Source organism: Brachyistius frenatus, unplaced genomic scaffold (genome assembly GCF_029030835.1).
Source record: "Brachyistius frenatus isolate BFR_SWC_R1_liver_20210118 unplaced genomic scaffold, ASM2903083v1 Contig_43, whole genome shotgun sequence".
NCBI lineage: Eukaryota > Metazoa > Chordata > Actinopteri > Embiotocidae > Brachyistius > Brachyistius frenatus.
This window is the reverse complement of record NW_027210642.1, coordinates 3,244,997-3,263,690: the sequence shown is the minus strand read 5'-3', so window position 1 is coordinate 3,263,690 and position 18,694 is coordinate 3,244,997. Positions and strand designations below refer to the sequence as shown.

At 41.7% G+C, this 18,694-nt stretch overlaps 2 protein-coding genes across 2 annotated transcripts; both read right to left on the bottom strand.

Moving 5' to 3' along the window:
• Window positions 1-377: 377 nt before the first annotated feature.
• On the bottom strand, window positions 378-6,727 carry LOC138623462 (kinetochore-associated protein DSN1 homolog). The gene is made up of 11 exons (XM_069703015.1): window positions 6,635-6,727; window positions 6,341-6,377; window positions 5,923-6,202; window positions 5,745-5,818; window positions 4,404-4,476; window positions 4,216-4,297; window positions 4,052-4,108; window positions 3,800-3,871; window positions 3,559-3,706; window positions 2,954-3,041; window positions 378-2,853 (listed from the first exon to the last, which is right to left on the bottom strand). Exons 1-11 carry the CDS (start codon window positions 6,667-6,669, stop codon window positions 2,771-2,773), a joined length of 1,029 nt encoding a protein of 342 aa, XP_069559116.1. The 5' UTR covers window positions 6,670-6,727; the 3' UTR covers window positions 378-2,770.
• Window positions 6,728-8,389: 1,662 nt separating this feature from the next.
• Window positions 8,390-18,661, bottom strand: atp13a1 (ATPase 13A1). Its single transcript, XM_069703013.1, has 25 exons — window positions 18,197-18,661; window positions 16,437-16,526; window positions 15,734-15,997; window positions 15,430-15,585; window positions 15,087-15,156; window positions 14,885-14,991; window positions 14,657-14,786; window positions 14,514-14,569; window positions 14,242-14,368; window positions 13,968-14,105; window positions 13,739-13,859; window positions 13,464-13,621; window positions 13,003-13,178; window positions 12,801-12,911; window positions 12,569-12,694; window positions 12,374-12,482; window positions 12,062-12,255; window positions 11,404-11,500; window positions 11,129-11,313; window positions 10,800-10,914; window positions 10,504-10,700; window positions 10,201-10,343; window positions 9,329-9,440; window positions 9,093-9,236; window positions 8,390-8,992 (listed from the first exon to the last, which is right to left on the bottom strand). Exons 1-25 carry the CDS (start codon window positions 18,548-18,550, stop codon window positions 8,882-8,884), a joined length of 3,591 nt encoding a protein of 1,196 aa, XP_069559114.1. The 5' UTR covers window positions 18,551-18,661; the 3' UTR covers window positions 8,390-8,881.
• Between the last annotated feature and the right edge of the window lie 33 nt (window positions 18,662-18,694).

The window sequence follows — 18,694 nt, the reverse complement described above, 5'->3', positions numbered from 1 at the left end:
ATTGTTCCACCAGGTAACCGAGATCTCTTCGTGTATGGCCTTTACGGATGTATGGCCCCCTTACGTCATCAGCCTCGCTTGACTCAATAGAATTGGTTAAGGCATATTATTCACATTCATTATAAGGTGTAATCCCCTACTTAGCAGAAATGCTTTATTAAACAAATCTTGGATGTGAATGCTTATCCAAATGACTGTATGGTTTACTGTTTGAGCTTTTAACAAGCTGCCTACAGCTGTAAACATTATCTAATAATAACTGAGATCTTAGAACCCTAAGAGCCTTGCACATGCAATGAAGAAAGACTGAATCTGAAAAGTCACTACCTATCCCTGCTCATGAGTAACAGTATGTAATAATAATAATAATAAAAAAGAATACTGAAGCTGTTCTGCTCTGTGTATGGGTATCATTTACTGTAGAAGTAGTGCCTGCAAGTCAGTGCATTGATATGCCAATGTGCGTGCAAAGTGTGCCAATTTCAAGTGCAATATTCAATCCCAAGGCAAAACAGTCCAGACGTAGAATATCACTCTGTCCTAAACCCCCGATGAATGAAACATCCCATCAGTTTTCAGTACGAAAATGTTGACAGCAGATTGAAAACAAGTGTCCTTGTTTTTTGCAAACTGGGCAATTCTGCTGTAGTTTATCACTCAGATCAGAGAGACAGCTTTCCAAGACGAATGGCTGACTGAATGGATGTGGAGGAGAGCTGCATCCAGCCTTGCTATGCTGAGAAGAGATGATGGGTGTGCATGAGGGAGTAGGACCAAACTGGCAGTGGTTTATGCTGACTCTCCAACCATCCATCTACTACAATCTGCAGCTAATCAATCTAAAGTTAGAGACAACGAGAATAGAAAATACAGGAAACCTAAACAGTAATTGTTCTTTGCATGTGCATACAGTACAAGTCACCGTTTAAGTTTCTAGGTGGTTATATGAAAAATATTCAGTGCGTTTAACCCCTTAAACAGTTATTCCTCCCACAACCAAGCCTCCAAACATAGACCTTAGGGTTTCAATAGAAAAACTAAATATTCATATATTCCAGCACAAAGAACCCTCCTGTTTTTTTTTTGTTTCTTTCTAATAATAGTCTACAAACAAGGAACCTGTGGAGCATGGTTACACCCTGAGTACCTTCATTCAAATATGCATTGCACACAAATCAAACACTTAAAAAACTGACTTCCAACATAGAGGTCATTGAGGTTTTTTTTAAGCAACAGTTCATCATACGATTCCAAAACTGATAGCCTCTGAAGTCATTTTATATCAGTCAAGATAGCCTTTACTTTGTAAACTTTTTGGGTGTTATTGTTGGCGATTCGTTTAAGGATCATTTCTGTGAAACTTGTGTTCATTTGGATGCTAAAGCTGCCCTCCTCTCACCCCACAAGCATCAAGCCTCATTTTCATCTAAATAAGAATCGATCTCTCCTGCTGTTCACCATCCACCCTTACTCACAACTCTCACGGTCACAACCCCGCTTGTCTTCTCTATGCTTGTCCCTGTGCTGTCTCGTCACTCCTCTGAATACAATCGCAAGGGAAATTCGCCATTCTAAATGTTAAGAGAGCATAACTGCACAGCAGAGAAGCTCATTTACTCCCTTTATATTGTTGACACAGGGGGGGATTCTTCTTGCTTTCATCATCAGAGAAACAAGTTAAGTATGAACATTAATGAGTGAATGGGTCCAAGAGATAGGAGTGATAGCGGACAAAGCTTTGACTGACTGGTACAATGTCAAGGCTTCGTTCTGCATCAGTGACCAAGCCAAACGCAAGAGATGGGGGTGAGTCACTGTGGGGGAGGGGCCTCCTCCTGAATGGTCAGGGGACGCTGATGAAGTGAAATAGATGCGGCACCAAAAGGAGAGTAAATGTGACTGAAGATGGCCATAAAAAAAAAAGGCTACACGTGAACTAAAGGCCGTAGTCAAAATACAAATAAGAATCTATCTGTATTAAAAATCTTTTGCACAAGTCAATTCCAGCTGGAAAATTGTCCCATTTCTGCAGGTGCAGTGACACTTTTGCTTTTTGAAAATGAGACCATGTTTTCGAATAGTGCTCATCTACTTTTGGTTATCACCAATAGTAATTTTTCCAAAACAGTAATCGTCAAATCACTTAAAATGTCACCTCAAATACATCCCGTGACCTAATTATTTTCATTTTATAAAGAAAAAAAAAATCAGTTTTGGTTTGTGGGATAAATCACCCAAGACAGTTATAAGAGGTAGGTTTTGTTTTGTTTTTTTCCTCGTTATTTCTCTAACGGGAAACAACAAATAACCTTATTTTGCAGTATTTTGTTGGCAGTTTTGGTAACATCTGTCTATTACTTAACACCTGGCAGTGTAGTCTTAACAGCTTCAGGTTTTACAGGTGAGAATAGATTTAATAAAGGCCTAACAGAAAAATCCACTCCAGCCATTCACCAAGCATGTTACACAAATTTGTATAGCCAGCCACTGCCACCTGCTGGTCAAACACATGCATTACCGAATTACCCCTATTACTGGTTCTGCTGCTGACTGAAGTCATTTTATTTGATTCAGAAAACATAAAATCAGTTTACTTAGTGACAACAACAAAAAAAGAGAATAAAGATAGAGCAAAGAAAGGACACATTACCAAAACATGACATGACAATAATATTGACAAATAGACACGAGTTTCATCCTGTGTACAAATCACACAGAGACATGGTCCATTAGAGGATAGACTGCTTATGCTTGCCTCCCACCGGAGTTACTATGTAGTTGCAGTGGATGAAGGCGCTCCGATAAGATTCCTGAGGGGGTCGGATGACAGATCCTGGAATCCTGCCTCTGCCACTGGTAGGAAACAGCAACCAGATTAAAAGTTACCTAGACTGTTGGTAATAAGGACAAAATATATTCCACAGAAAGATTAAAAGACCAATTAAATCATTACCCAAACGGCCACTTGTCTCTTTCACCACCAACTGCGAGTGCTCCTTGGTTGACAGAAGGTTTCTAACCATCTGACACTGAGTGTCCATCTACAGACAAGAAATGAAAGGCTTATGACATATCAGTTATATAGCAGATCAAAATAAATTCAAAACAGGTGTTGCTTTCATTTTCATAAGCAGTCAGTGTACTTTAAAATATAAAAAGCCCTTCAAATGTTAATATTTCCTAAATGACAAATGATTAATAAATAATCACAATAAGCTACAAGCAAAAAATAAAAGGTAAGGGTCGGAAAAGAAACAGCGATACTCATAAATTTATCAATGTTGTGTAGCTGTGGTTTCATCTAAAAGTGATTGGCAGTGCTGGCAACATAAACAAACAACCCAACAACTGTCATAACATCTGCTTTGTGTTTCACAAGTCTCACAATAAAGTCGGGCTTCCTCCATTTTTTCCCCCACACGAGCTTAAGTATTTTATCATACGTATACCATACAGATGGTATGCGAGAACAATTAAAAAACTTAAATACATTTTTGTACTAATTATATGTTTCTAAAAAAAAAATTTTTTAAAAAAAAAAAGAAATTCCCCACATACAATCATTGCCATAGTGCGAAGGGTGGGCTGCTGTCTGCAGAGGAGAGCGTGGTAGTCGGGTTTGCTCTGTATGAAATGGTACTGCGAGGACTGGGCCACAGATGTAGAGTCCGGTGAGACACCTTTCTCCTGGCCCTGCTCCACCCTCCTACAATGAACACCCAAATTAGAGAAGACAATATTGACACACTCTAAATGCAGCACTGATATAGTATTCCTCATTGACAGCGCACATGTTCACCTTTCCAATTCCTCTGCTTTACTCTGGTGTTTGTTCAACAGCGCCTCCCAAGATTCACTTTCAGCCTGGAGCCTAAAACACAACACAGAACGCTAATAAAAACTCATGTGGTGGGTCACGCTATCTTTGTTTTTTAAGTGTGAATTTGTGTGGGGTTTTTTTTAGTTGTTTTTTTTAATGAATACACTGTGCCTGCGTGGTAGGTCATTTTTAAACAAAAATCAGGAAATGAGGTTTTTAAGAATAACATACGCGTTGGTGGCTCTCTGGACTTTTTCCATGGCTCTTTGCACTGCAGGTTCACTGGAACTAAAATCAAGCAACAGAGGCATAAGTGCGTGATGAAATATACAGGCAGGATAAAAATCAATGGATTCCATGACAAGCAATAAATACATTTAAAAAATAGCCATTACCTGGCTGCACTAGACGGAGGCTGATGTGCTTCACTTTGTAAGCTTTTGGCAAGGCAACCCCACTCTTTCTGGATATGCTCAACTGCAACACGAAAAACACAGAACAGAAATAACTTTAACTGAATGTTTCTGTGTCATTCAGTTAAACTAAAGAGCTCCATGAAATATGCACCATGTGAAGCACTAACCTTGTTTTTGAAAACACTCCATTGAGGTGTTTGGCACAGACTGGAGGGAAGTTTGAGTTCTTTCTATTGCCAGCTAGAAACAACACAGAAGTGATTTGACATAGATTCTTCAGAATTGTAGTAATGAGCTGCATTTGGCCCTCGAAACTATAATGGAAACAAGACCTGTACAGCCTACTAATTATAGCTGAAGCGTAACGGGTGCCTTACTGGGATGTCAAATGTTCTGAGTTTAAAGGGATAGTTGGGATTGTCTGAAGTGGGGTTGTATAAGGTATTTATCTACAGAGCAGGTATTATCTGCGGTAGATGGGAGTTGGCACGTCCCCAGCTCAGAGAAGCCAAGCAATGAAATGCAATGGACAGGCTCAGCAAGAAAACTTATTTTAAGACAACTTAAATAAAAAATAAAACATCTATTTGAGTCTATGCTATTTCTGGAATATGTTCACTGATTTACCTTGCCTTAAGACGGCCCTTTCCAACAGGGAACCAAAGCCGTCAAATCGCTTTCTTCAAAGCCACCAGAGCCCTTTGACAAAAACAGTCATTTTAACCCACTGGTCTACTGCTGTCTCGATTGGTTACTTAGTCTGTGATATTGTGTTAGTTTAGATCCAAACTAATGCCACCAAAGTCAAACAACAACACAAACAAACTAACCAACAGAGGCAGTGGTAGATAAAGAAATCCCGTATGGACCGATGTAAAATGTTTTTGTCAAAGAAGTCTGGTGGCTTTGAAGAGGGCATACATGGATATAACTGCTTCAGAAAGGGCTGATTTGAAGGTAAAGCGGTGAAAGTATTCTAAATATAGCATACACTCAAACTGATGGCTATTTATTTTTAGGTGGGCCTTTTTTTTAGGTGGCTTAAATACTTTTTGTTTCCGACCCCATGCACAGCCGTTCACAGCTGCCTACTTCTCTAAACAGGGCCGACCCCATCTACTGCAGGTAACTGACCGTGGTAAGTACCTCTTATAAACCCATTTCAAACAAGCACAACTGTCCCTTTCAATTTCACTTAATGCCAGAATGGGTTCTTATAACTCTACTTTCATAAAAATAACAAATAAGTAGTTATCACACATATAATTACATAACTGTGACCTTTTCTAATATTTTAGTGTTGTCAATACCACTGTATGTCCAATTGTTAACACATAATGGTTCCCTTTTTAATTCTCACCTTGCCAAATACTCAGTTAAGTGGAAATAATATATATATATAGCATATAGATCATCCAATAACAATGACATGAAAAGTCAAGGTATAGTCACATTTCCAGTCTGTCACCTTTCCTTTACTGCTACACTCATGGCCTCCGCCCACTTACCTTCATTGACGCCTCCATCAATTTCTCAAGCCTCTCTTGCTGTGGTAAAGAGGTACTTATACTCCTGCACAAAGCTAAAGTAAACACATAGACTTGTATGAATACAGAGGGGGAAAAAAAAACCAACAACAACATTCAATTACCATAAAGAGGGGGGGGTAATAATCACACATCTCACCCTGATATGGGTTGGGAAGGGCCGGGAGAGAGCGTCTGGTTAGGGTGGCCCTCCTCCAGGATTTCCTCTGTGTCGTGGGGCTGACAGTGGGACCTGCGGACCCCTCCGTCGTGTTTTCCGTTTGCATTTCCTGCGTGTCCGTCTCCGACCGTCTTTCTCCCGCCTCTCGTGTCTGTGTTGGGGATGAAGGGACCACCTCGGCACGCGGAGACTTGTGCGGGGGAGACGAGACGGGGCTTGTTGAGGAGCATCTTTTCGACGTGTGTATCGCCGAGGTAACCTTGGTATACAAAGATTTAACCAGATTAAAGGAGCAGTGACGCTGCATCGCACGGATCAATGATTCGCTGCCATGTAGTTGAAGTAAATGTCGTTCAAACGTCAAATGTTGTTAAAAAAACAAAACAAAACGTCTCACCTCATTCTGGGCATCACTTACTGCGACACTTCCGCAGCTGTAAGAAACATGTGCTTCTTTACAAAGCCGATTTTGATCAAAAATATTTGGAAAACGTTCAAACAAAACAATTCACTTTTGTCTTTTCGTTGGTACGTTCACGTTTCAAAATCCAGCAAGCTGCAATAATTTGCTTTCGTGCGGACGTAACAATTTTAACTGAAAATACTTTACACAATTTCCTCAATAGAACAAATTTTTGTTTTTGTTTAAGCTAAATTAGTTACAGAAACGGTTAAAAAACTAAATACAGACCCGTCCCGTCCATCTTCCAAACGCCTTTCCGCCATTTTTATTTCAAATAGTTTTCCCCACAGCGCGCGCGCGCGCCCAGCAAGCCGAACCCCTCTGCGGTGCATCATGGGAAATGTAGTATGGTGGAAAGTAACAGCACGACAACGAGGTGGAAAAGCAAGGTCGCAGGATGGTCCACTTCCATTTTAATTACACCGATATAGTATTTTTTTTTTTTTTTTTTTTGCTGATAATATGTAATTCAATACTAAAGGGAATCAAATGCAGGCTGTCATGACAGATGTTTAGGTAGAGCGGTGGCCTTAAGAGATATATGAATTCCAATCTCTAGTCCTGATCCCACTGAATCAAGTCAAGAGCAAGCGCTGACCTATAGTTCAAAAGGTTAAACCCGGCCCTGATCCTCTTTGTACACACTTGTTGAATTCCTTATATTTAGCTTAAGACTTTTCTAGTGTTTTGGACCTCCAAGTTGTAGACCTTATGTTCAACAGTTTGGAGTCCCTTTGTGGCATTTCACAACTACTGGCAATTGTAGTTTTTAAATTGTTATCTGACAAAAGCACACTGAAGTGCATCTCATTTTGTTCAGCATTAACTAAAAGGATCAGTTATTGCATGGGACATCTACCAGTGCTCCTTCATAAGATCAAAATCAGGTCTCTGGGTGAAAGTGCAAGTTATTAAATTATGAATGATACGTAAAAATGACCCTCCTCTCGCACATCCCTTTATCCAGTCATAGCAAACACATACCCTTGCTTTTCAGGGAAACCTCTGATGAAACAGAACTTGTCATGTTCTCGTTTCTTGTGTTTTTATCTTTTCAGTTGCTGCGCAGCATCCCCACCAGCATTCCCTTGACGCGTACCCTAATCTGTGTACAAGGTATTAATGTCCTGCTAGTCTGAGTAAAACTTTGGCTGTTTCCCTTTGGTATGTTTGACAAAGCTTATTCCATTTTTTTTTTTTAAGCTTCCCTAAGTTCATTGTGCCATGGTTGAAATATGTTCATAATTACCACGAAGGACTCCTGTAACTAAGCGCACAGGTGTGGTGAAAAGGTCTGACATTGAGTGCAATATTCAAAAACATAATAAGTAAAAAAATAAATTAAAAAAAGTTCAACTTTTCCAGAGATTTTTTTCAAAACAACCTTTTGTTAAATAGTCTTAATTGACTATAAATTACATTTGAACAAGTTAAAATATCCCCACAACCTCTCACACAATTAAAAACATGTAATTATAAAGTATAACCAAGTGATGATTCAATACAAGTTGTCCAACATGTCCCCATATTTAGTAAATTTGTATAGTTGTTTCTGAAACACAGTATTGAGCAATCATAATAATTAATCGGCTTATAACGTTGACAATTAGAACATTAACATGTACTGCATTTTTATCTAAAATGTACGTCAGCCTCTTTTTAATCAATTTAGCAGAAACTAGCTGCCCCAACAATTTCTCAGAAAACTACTTCAAAGTGGCACCATTCAGAGTGTATATTCTTGACTGCATGTGAATGTATATTCCTGTTATCAGATAACTGTGAGAAGGTCAGAATTATGCAAATTTTGGATTTCAAGGTCCGTTACGAGCCCCATAGTTTGTGAGTACTTACTCTGTAGTCCCAGACCCCGACCGTTTTTTACTTACCAATTTCTGGGAACAGAATAGTTCATGACCAGTTGGACATGCTCATCCTTTCCATCAGCACTTGTACTTGAAAAAACACTTGGTAGACTTCAAATTTTAATGTTTAAGTCTTTATAAGTCTGTTAAAGATGTTTTTCACTTTTTACAAAATCAAGGAAGGAGGGGAATCCAAAAAAAAAAAAAAAATCCAAAACACTTTTTGCAATTCTCTTGGAGAATGCCCCTTTTTTGTGCCTGTATGTTTCACTCTGGCTGGCACAATCTCTCACACTCCACTCAATACTGCTGTCTTCATGGCCTTTTGTAGCAGTGGGGAGGGACAGATAGAGAAAGAAAGAGAATGTAGAAAAAAAACAAAGAGTTAAGAAAAACAGAAAGTGAATTGAGACAGCGAGAAAACAGACACAGATGGTTAAGAAAGGGCAGAGCAGGACGAAGGAAGGGATGCACAGAGTGTGCAGTACTGCATGCCATGACTCTCTCAGCCGTCTTGTGTATCACAGCAGCTTTAATTCTCCCCCCTCCAAAGTCTTCTCTCCCTTTACAGTTTGGTTGGTAAGGGCAGCGGTCACTGTTGGCACTGAGTTCAAGAAGGCAGTCTGAGAGTTCCTTTGCCCAGCAGGAACTGCAGGACACGATCCACCAGCAGAGCGGCGACAAAGTCCACCACCAGAACTTGGGCAATGATTAATTTGAACTGCAAGGAAGTACACAGGAAGAAAGTTACCTCATGAAATGTATTATTTTAACACGGCTATTAAAAGAAAACGATACACGGTGAAACTGTGGCAGCTCACCTCAGTAGGAATATCTACAAGAGCAAACTGTTCGTTGAATTCTGGCGAGGAACCAGTAAGAAGTCCCACAATCGCTAAACCTGACAGAGCGATACTCCACAGTAGTGGTCGATTCTCGCTAAGAGACTCCATGAAGGGGTGACCCTGTCATGCACAAAAACAAACCCTTTTAGTCTATTACATATGCTATACAGATTGCAGCTACAACAACTCCCAAAAGCATTAAGATTAAGTACCTTGTAGTTAATGGCAAAGGTGGCCATCTGCATGGCCATCGACATGATGTACACGGTGCTGTTAATTAGACTGGGTTCAAACTCTTTATACAGATCTGCAAACTGCTCCGCTCTGCAAGAGACAAAGGACAAGTGAAGTGTTATGATGTACTCGTTTAATGTTATCATCATTACCATATCATCGTTCCAAATCACAATATTACAAAGTGCTTCATAAAAATTTTAAAATGTGTTATAAGAAGACATTTAAAAAGAGGAGAGCCTCAGGAGGCCTGAGATCCTGAGGCAGGTTGTTCCAGATACTGATCAGGGATAAGCAAGCGGGCCGGGCAGTTCTTTAATGTTGCTGGGGACCAGTGTATGAAGCACTTTAAAAATAATCCATAAAATGCTATAGTCAGTTCTAAAACATACAGGCAGGGAGGCTAAAATTGGAGTAAATTTATTGAATTTCCTGGTTTTAGTCAAAAACTGAACTACAGCATTTTGGACAGCCTGCAGGTAGTTTAGAGTATTTTTGATTAAGACTGGTGGGAAAAAAAAAGAGCAATATTCCCAAGATGATAAAAACAGGAGTGGAATCCTGTTTAGTGTCAAAATCGTTTTTAAAACAGGTTTATTATTATTTTTAAGTCACTGAAAAAAAGTGTTCCTCGACAATAAGAAATAACTTTACATCCTCTAGACAGTCCAATAATGAGCCCTGTGTGAGAGGGTTCGTAGATCCTTTCAGAATATAAACCTGGATGTTATCTGTGTAAGAATGAAAGGACAAACCATATCTACACTATCAATGTAAATACTTTACTTTCAAAGCAGAACTGCAGTTTTTTTTGTCTCATTGTTTATCTTTGCGTGTTGCTCTGATTTACCTGGGCGGACTTCTGGTTTGTGCCTCTTTGTATAGGTACACCAGACTGCAGAAGTGAACAGCGAACTGCAGCAACACAGTCAACACTGTATACAGGTTGAAGATGTTCGGTAAGGGCCGCTCTCGAGATAACGTTTTCAGTGGCTGCGTGAACAGGAGAAATAAGGTTCTTAATTTGGTGGTCATCAAAAACAGCAGACGGGTCACGTTGGAGGAAAACATTTACATAAATTACTATTATCTGAGAGCAATCAAAATCCAAAATATATGGAGCCCTTTTTTTTTCTTTTACATAAATCATCACCTTTGATCTCGAGATGAAGAGGAAGCATCCGGCCAGGAGCAGGCCCTGCAGGGTTGCCTGGAAATCACTGAATTTGACTCCCTCGAGGTAGAGTACAGACTGGCTGTAGGCCAGCACGAGGGCGTTGAGAGCGAGGATCTTGAACATCTGGAGTGTTGTCACCAGAGTGCAGCGGCCTTGCTTTATTACATGGCATACTGGGGATAAAACCAAGTTTCAGAGGTGGGAAAGCAGCTTTACGTTTGGATCTTTGCAAACAACTCCAAGAGTTGAAATTACAAACATGTGTTACTCACTGCACTGTATGGAGGAGAGCTTTGAGGTGAAGGGGGCAGCGATGGAGGCATCACCCAGTTTTACTACTTGTATCTGATCCTCTTCAAGTTCCCGTAAGACTTGACTGATCCTCTCCTGTTACACAAAAATCCTCTTCTTATTTCAATAAAAGGCAACTTAATTCTCTTTTCTCGGCTATAAATAGATGGTTTGCTTATGTTGGAGTTCCCTGCGGAGGAGGGTGAAATAGGATGGAAGGCTAGCATGCTACATTCAGGGGACTTATGATCATTAATGAGTTTCAAGAAGAAGGCACTTGTGAATTTCAGCGAATCACAAAAACAAATACCTTTTGTGTTGCAAGCTGCTCTTCTCTCTGTGCCATCGTCCGCTGTTTGGCTGCCCTGGAGCTCAGTTTGACTCCTGAAGTAACAGGCGGTAAAGGTCTGGCTTCTGATGTGGAAGCTTCCTTTTCTCGCCCCCGTTTCTTTTTTTCAGGCATGCGCTCAGGGGCGTTGGCTAATAGCGCGACACCTGAGGAGAAACAAAACTGCGATGACTGCACACTGCTGGGATCATAAAGAGGCGCTCGTGCTTTCAGTCGTGAGGGTTGATAAATCGTACCTATGTGGGCGTGTTTCAGAGCTCCCACATCGTTTGTACCGTCCCCGCACATGAGTGTCACGTAACCCAGGCCCTTTAGACTGGTGATCACAAACTCCTAAAACAATATAGACAAATACGCCATCATTCCATAAAGTAACATTCATCTGTCATACGACATCATACTGATTGCCTACATTTGCCAAAATGTATATGAACAACACCATGGGAAATCCACCCACGTTTGTTCCAAGTACCTGTCAGACAAAATGAGTGGTGTCCTCCAGTTGAACTGATAGTGTTTTGGCTGCAGTGTAATCGTAGACAACTGAGACTGCTATCTGTCTGTGCTCTACTTTGTCTCTGATGGATCTCACTGTATTATTAATAAACAAATAAGCTCACGTTGGCCATTGATATTTGAAATAGCTAAATATTTCCTGATATCCGGCTCCATTGTATGGTTCTTTATAAACCTCGACATAATTTAATGCAAGTTACTTGTGTTTATAGGCAAAAAATAGATTATGGCACACTAAAAGGGACCCAGAAACAAAGGTCTGATTCTACAGGTTTTGTTTTTTTTAAGTGTTTTAGAGTGGGCATGTCCTTAAAGAGTAAAAAAAAAAAAAACACACGTAACTTTTAAGGGGTATACAGTTGTTGATTTAGCACTTACCTTCTGTTTTGGACTGACGCGGGCAAACACTTGTATATGGGGCAACAGTTTGTGGAGTAGCCGAGGGTCACAGCTCAATCTGGCCAGCCCCTCCCCCGTTACGCACAAGTCGAACTGACACACAAATGAGGAAACAGAAGGAGGTGGCAGTGGCTCACACACACTGCCATCAATGGATTCCCACTGCCACTCACCTGGAAAACAAAAATAGCAAAGATACATAAATCTGCAATTGTCTGTTTCCTTGGTAAAAACACCTTTTGCATTACTTCAGTAATGAATATGAACTAGGTAAAGTAGTACTTGTCTTACCCTGTTCAGGGCTTGGCTGCAATATAAGTGTGTGCTCTTTCTGGATGAAGTGGAGCTCTCTCGCTACATGGCATGCTGTTAAAGGGTTGTCGCCTGTGATCATCACCACCTGACAGCAGAGGGAGAGGTATTAAGCATCTTAAAATCATGCTGTTTGTGTCCGTGTGCGCAATTTTGGATCGTCATTTTATTTACATGATGAGATGCTTCTTGGATCTCTCTGATGACAGACTTGCTGTCACTCTTGAGGGGACAAGACACCACCATGAAGCCAGCAAAATGCAGGTCACACTCCAGAACATCGCGGCTAATCTCCCGGACCTACGTGACCCAGAAAGATTCAGCTCAGTTTCTAACAAATCTATCGTCAGACAACACAGATCCGACGGTCGCTGATTGCTTTGAGGAAAATGAAATAAGGACCTACCTGCTGATGACTGAGGTGTCCCATCTCTTTGTAGCCCAAGGCCAGGACTCTCGCCCCTTCCCGTGACATTTCTCTGTGGACTTCGTCATAACTTTCTGGACATTCTGCAAACTACAATCAAAGCCACGTTAGGATATACAGGTCTTGATTAGGCTAGAAGATACTAGAGTTTGTATGGTGTCAGGATGGTGTCAGCATGTACCATTCCTCTGAGTGTCTCCGGAGCACCCTTGACACTTGAGATGTAGCAGAGCTCAGTGGATCCCAGTTTCTCATACGAGGCCAGGACTGACATCCTCTTCAGAGCGCTGGCAAAGTGAAAACGTTGGTGAATCTTTAATCCCTGCGTTTTGATGCCTCGTGGGAACACCTTTTCGTCTGGTCAAAGAGACAAAACTCAGTGAGGCACACACTCCAGAATTGTGCCACTAACGCCCATTCGTACCTAAATACTAACATGCACAGTGGCTTTGAGGAGTACCGCTGCTTTAAGATGCAACAGGTTTGGTGCTACCCCAAAGATTGTACTGCAGGTCTGAAAACACATGCAAATCTGAGAGGAACAAATGATTGTGTGGCCCAAAAATTTTTTTTTTGTATGTTCTCTCGCACACAAGCCACGACCCTGCACTGTGCGTTCAGAGGAGGTCATTGCCTTCTTACCTTTAGTAAGGGTCCAGTCAGCAGCAACCAGCATGGCTTTCTCTAGTGGATCTCCAACCAGCTGTCCGTCATCCAGAGTAACCAGTGAGTGACAAGTGGCCACCACCCGATGTGTCTCTACTGGGATCTCGGATACAGGCATCACCTCCTTTCCCTCTCTGTCAAAAACACAAATATCAGTCGATACGCTCCGCACAGTGCAAAAACAATGCATTTTGTGTTTGTGCTTCACACTTTATGCTGTGTAAACAGTAAAACGGGTGGGCAGGGTTTACCGGAGGCCTGCCACTCCTCGTACCACCAGACTGTCACTGGTCAGTGTTCCTGTTTTGTCGAAACAGCAGACCTCCACCTTCCCTGCGAATGGTATCCTGAAGGGCTCAGTGCAGAATACATCTGAGCAGGAGTAGAGAAAGAAACACGGCTGACAAGCTTTGCCACAACTGCCACATCTCTTAATATATTTTCCAAACACAGCCAGGACAGAAGCACATACAGACTTACAAAGTTTAGCCAGGGCGATCAGAGATGTGTTAACTGCTAGAGAAAGCTCAATGGGAAGTTCTGGTGGAACCACTGAGGTGAGGATGAGCGTGCACTCCAGGAACAGCTTGTAGCGGTTCCTGCTGACATCCTTGGTCCCTGAGGGAGCAATACAAAGCATAAATGAACTATTTAGACATAACTTATTCCCTCACCTCTTCTTATTAGCTATTTATTTGATTATAATAATGTCTGAGTTACATAAGAATTAAATAATCAAATCTATGCACCTCACCTTCTACCCACACATAACCAGCTGCAGCAATTGCAAACACAAGGAGGAAGAGGATGAAGATGAAAGTCTCCAGGTTGTTTGCTGTCACTCTCTTCACACCAAAGAGAATGGTCCGTAACAGTTTTCCCTGGAGGAAAGTTTGCAAGCACACAATTAGTATGCTCTCAAACCTAATTCAGTCTGCTCTTCACAATATTAACAAAACTACAATAAAATGTATGGCAACAACAGCAAAAACACAGCAAGATAGATGTATTAAGCAAACTCCTTACCTGAGAGGTGTAGAATCCTGTTCTCAGTACATAGGCCACACAACCGTTGTCGACAGCTGCACATAAAGGAAAATATTTAAATCAGGTGATTCAGCAGCTAAGTTCTTCTTAACAGATAAATGAAAAGAGGAATTAGTACTTACGTTTGAGACCAGCACTGGCCTTTAAAGGGGGGCTATGTTGGACCACTTTTGTCCCACCAGAGATGATATGGAGGCGAGCGTCAAGCTGAAGGTCCAGGATTCGCTCTGGGTCCAAGTCCTCCACTGGCTCCTGAACTCCACATATCGTCAGCAATTAGTAAGACATCCCACAACAGACTAATGCGATTTGCAGTGTTGTCATCTATATATATCATATCAGTTTTTAACCTTCATCTGGGGCACAGACTCTCCAGTCAGCATAGCCTCATCCACAATGCAACGGCCCCTGAGAAGCAGCACATCACACGGTACCAAGTTGTCCAGCGGCGAACGTCCTACGAAGAAGAAAAGACACATTTTAAACTCACCTGAACAGAGTTGAGCTGATATTTGTGGTGAGAAGTCATGAAAACAGGGACTGTACACTTACCTATTGAGACAATGTCACCAGGCACAAGCTCATCACTAGAAATAGGTCTCCACTTCCTGTTGCGATACACCTGTCACAAACAAACAAACAAACACACAATTCATTTGGGATGCTTTAAATAGATGGGAAATACACTGATGGGGCACAACTTTATGACAAACTGCTGCCTAATATTCTGTTGTGCTTAATGGGAGACCAAAACAGCACCGATCCACCGAGACAAGGACTCTTAACGGTGGTTCATCTGTATATACTGTCGATAGTGAATTTTGAGATGGAAGACCGAATGTTTCCTTATGAATTTCAAATGAATATGCCAAATTTTCAATTTGGTAAAGCCTACCTGAATCATGTAGGGCTTGTTTCCCATGCGGCGGATCTCAGACATATTCCTCATTTGCTGCTGGACCAGCGAGGCCTCAAACGCCACCAGCATGAACAGTGTGAAAACACTGTAGTACCAGTACTCATCCAGACACCACAGCCCCACACAGAACACCTGATGGAGGGCAGAGGGTAGATCAGTTCATAGATACAGACAGTGTTACTATATTTTAAAGTGATTACTATATAATCAGTCAACATTCACACACACACACACACACACACACACACACACACACACACACACACACACACACACACACCTGGAAAACAAAAAACGGAGCCGTGGCCCTCTCTTTGAAGAGCTCCAGAAAATCCGGCACCATCATCTCTGCTCGATTGGTGCCGTACTGCTTTTCTGCCGCTCTGAGCTCGGTCTCCTCCTGGTAGCCACGCCAGGACTGAAAGTAGCCCATTGGGTTGTTTATGGGAAATGCTATCGGAAGGAAACATTTCTTCTCTTTGTAGTCAAAGATGTAACGGATCTTTTGAAACTCCAAAGACAGAATCTCCTCCTTGCTCTCATCCTGTTGGTAAGAACAAGAAACAGAGAGAACATTTGAGATTACAGCATTCAAAAAGAGTAAAAAAAACAACAACTGTTTATACCATTTCTACTTTTATGACACATCACATCACAATTAACCGAATCTCTTCCAATTCACAGATGGCTAATAAAACGAACTTTCATAGCGTGATGTAAAGAAGAAATGGACTGAGATAAAAAAAAAAATCCTCTACAAACAAGTACAATCACAGATGAAAGTAGAAAATAGTGACCGCCTGCGTTGAAGTTTTTTCCAAACCAATCACTAGACAGGAGAGACAAAGCTGATTTGGATTTCAAACAACTGTTAAGTGACACGAGTAAAAACTTCGAGCTTTGCAGACAGAAGACGTGAGATCTGGGACAAGTTTCCAATTACGACAACTTGGGGCATCCTGGGAAGAAATATGTGAACTGACCTGGTCCCTCTGCAGTGCCACGAGCTCAGCAGAACCATTGTTGGGGGTGGGTATGACCTTCGCCAGCTTAGCCTTGTTGGGGTCTGGCTCCTTTAAATACAAATGAACAGGTGGCAAATTCACACACTTTGCTAGGTCACTTATATTTTTGGGACAGCTCTGTGCCTCTCCAACGAGACTTGCCCCCACATACAGCTGCTTAATCAATTTGTTTACATGACATCACTGATGCAAATCTTCAATACCGTTTCTGCTGGTGCATTTATAAATAATCCATTATTGTTACAATAGTGCACATTTTCCTTTTAAACACCACTGCTTAAATTACACAGGTGATTTATTTTTAGGTTTGAATGACATTTTTTTACATTTATATTTTCTTTTACTAAAACTTGCCTAAAGGGGAGTGTAGTGTAGAAAAAAAAGTAAGACAGGATTTTACACCTACACACTAATATAAGAACAGCAAATTGAAATCGTAGATAAAAATGTGTCAGTGAAGATTGAAAATGAGAAAAATGAGAGTAATGTTGTCAATGATTTAAACCAATAGTGAGAGTGCAGTCATTTGTTTGAAATCAGGCTGAAATTGAGGCTGTGGCTCAGACGGTTGAGTGGGTTACACACTAATCGGAAGGTTGGTGGTTCAATCCCCAACTCCTCCTGTCCACATGCTTAAGTGTCCTTGAGCAAGACACTGAACCCTAAAAGTTGCTCCCGATGTTGTAAGTCGCTTTGGATAAAAGCGTCAGCTAAATGAAACGTAATGTAAAAATCAGTGCAGTGGAAAAGCTCCCCTCTCCTAAAACCATTAAACAGCGTTAAGCACATACACCTGCCCTGCTACAGTGGTTTTGGAAAAGACACTGATTCCATACCAGGACATAAGATGACTGGGTGCAGGTACTGTATCCCAAGTATCCTCCTTTTATGCAGGTTTACGCTTGTTTCATGTCAATCAAACTGTGCCTACATGGGTCCACTGCGGGTAAGTCTTGTCACGAGCTTTGAAAATTGGGAGTCACCACAGTTTAAAACTGTAAAGATTTCAGCAGAATACGATGGAAAATTACCACAAAGAAAAGGAAACGCAGCTAAAGGACTTAAAACTACTTAGAAGTGGGTGAAGCTGGTGGAAGGTGAGTCTCAGAGAGGTGTTATTTTTTTTTTTTTTTTTTGCCAGTTATGTCTTAAACTCAAACAGGGGAGAATACCTTGTGCAGCTCAGAAAGAGATTTGCTGATCTGTGGATGCATTTCTACTGAAATTCAAAGATGATTTCCAGACAGATAAGGAAACTGTAGCTAACATAACTACCACACTGTGCAGGGCTTCCAGTTATACAGGTCAGCTGAATTTGTTAGCAGCACACCACTTTCATCCTGTGATACTTTATCTTCCTTTAATATTCAATGTATTTACTTAGCATTAGAGTTCAGAAAGTTGCAGTCAGTTAAATTATATTAGTTTCGTCCTTCCCATACTACCACAACTAAAGATGTAACGTGCATAGTCTATTGTGTGTGTGTTTACAGTTGGATAGACACATCAGAATCTAAGACTACCTCTCAGCAATGGTAAGGTGTCCCACAATGTCCCACACAAACATACCCATTGCCCAACATCTAGTTTGTCAGGGATCTGGTCACCCTACCGGGACCCATACCGTCTCTGACCTTTGACCTCTATGTAAACGAAATGAGGGGAAACGGTGGGGTTCCTATCCACAGACTACGGCAGTATTATTGTTTTATGTTTACCTTGGTACAAGTGAGCCAACAGTGCGCGTGTACGGACCAATAACCGGAGAGCGCTGTGAGGACGTGCGCGATCCCGATGGCGGCTAACGCCAGGAGGCCTGCCTCCGGATACTCGGAGGCACCGTACACTCCTAACCACACGTACAGCCAGCCCGGGTAGAGAACAGCCAGAAACGGGAGGACGGTGCCGTGCAGCAGCCGAGGCCTTCGCCTGTACAGTGTCACCGAGCTCACCAGCTCGTCGCCGGTGCCGCTGTCATGCTGGTTGTGGTTCACAGAGGGGGCCATTTGCAGCTCACCCGGTGTCCGGATTCCGTCGCCAGCCATACTCCCCTCTTTCTTGGCGTCGTTCATTGCGCTTCGCTCGCCCCTGCGGCCCCCTCTATCATCCACCGCCACCCCGTCGTGCTGTAGCCGGTAAAGATACGATTCTACGCCCGGAGCGGTGCGCTGTCCTGCCTTCCGAAGCCCGTTTACTGAATCGCTCGGTCTCTCACA

Coding starts and splice junctions, on each gene's coding strand:
- LOC138623462 (XM_069703015.1), bottom strand. CDS start 6,669: ATGGCGGAAAGGCGTTTGGAAGATGGACGGGACGG. Junction 4,477..5,744: donor TGATGGAGGCGTCAATGAAG/GTAAGTGGGCGG, acceptor TGTTGTTTCTAG/CTGGCAATAGAAAGAACTCA. Junction 4,298..4,403: donor GGAGTGTTTTCAAAAACAAG/GTTAGTGCTTCA, acceptor TTCGTGTTGCAG/TTGAGCATATCCAGAAAGAG.
- atp13a1 (XM_069703013.1), bottom strand. CDS start 18,550: ATGAACGACGCCAAGAAAGAGGGGAGTATGGCTGGCGACGGAATCCGG. Junction 9,237..9,328: donor CCTTTGCCATTAACTACAAG/GTACTTAATCTT, acceptor TGTGCATGACAG/GGTCACCCCTTCATGGAGTC. Junction 8,993..9,092: donor TTGTAGATATTCCTACTGAG/GTGAGCTGCCAC, acceptor ACTTCCTTGCAG/TTCAAATTAATCATTGCCCA.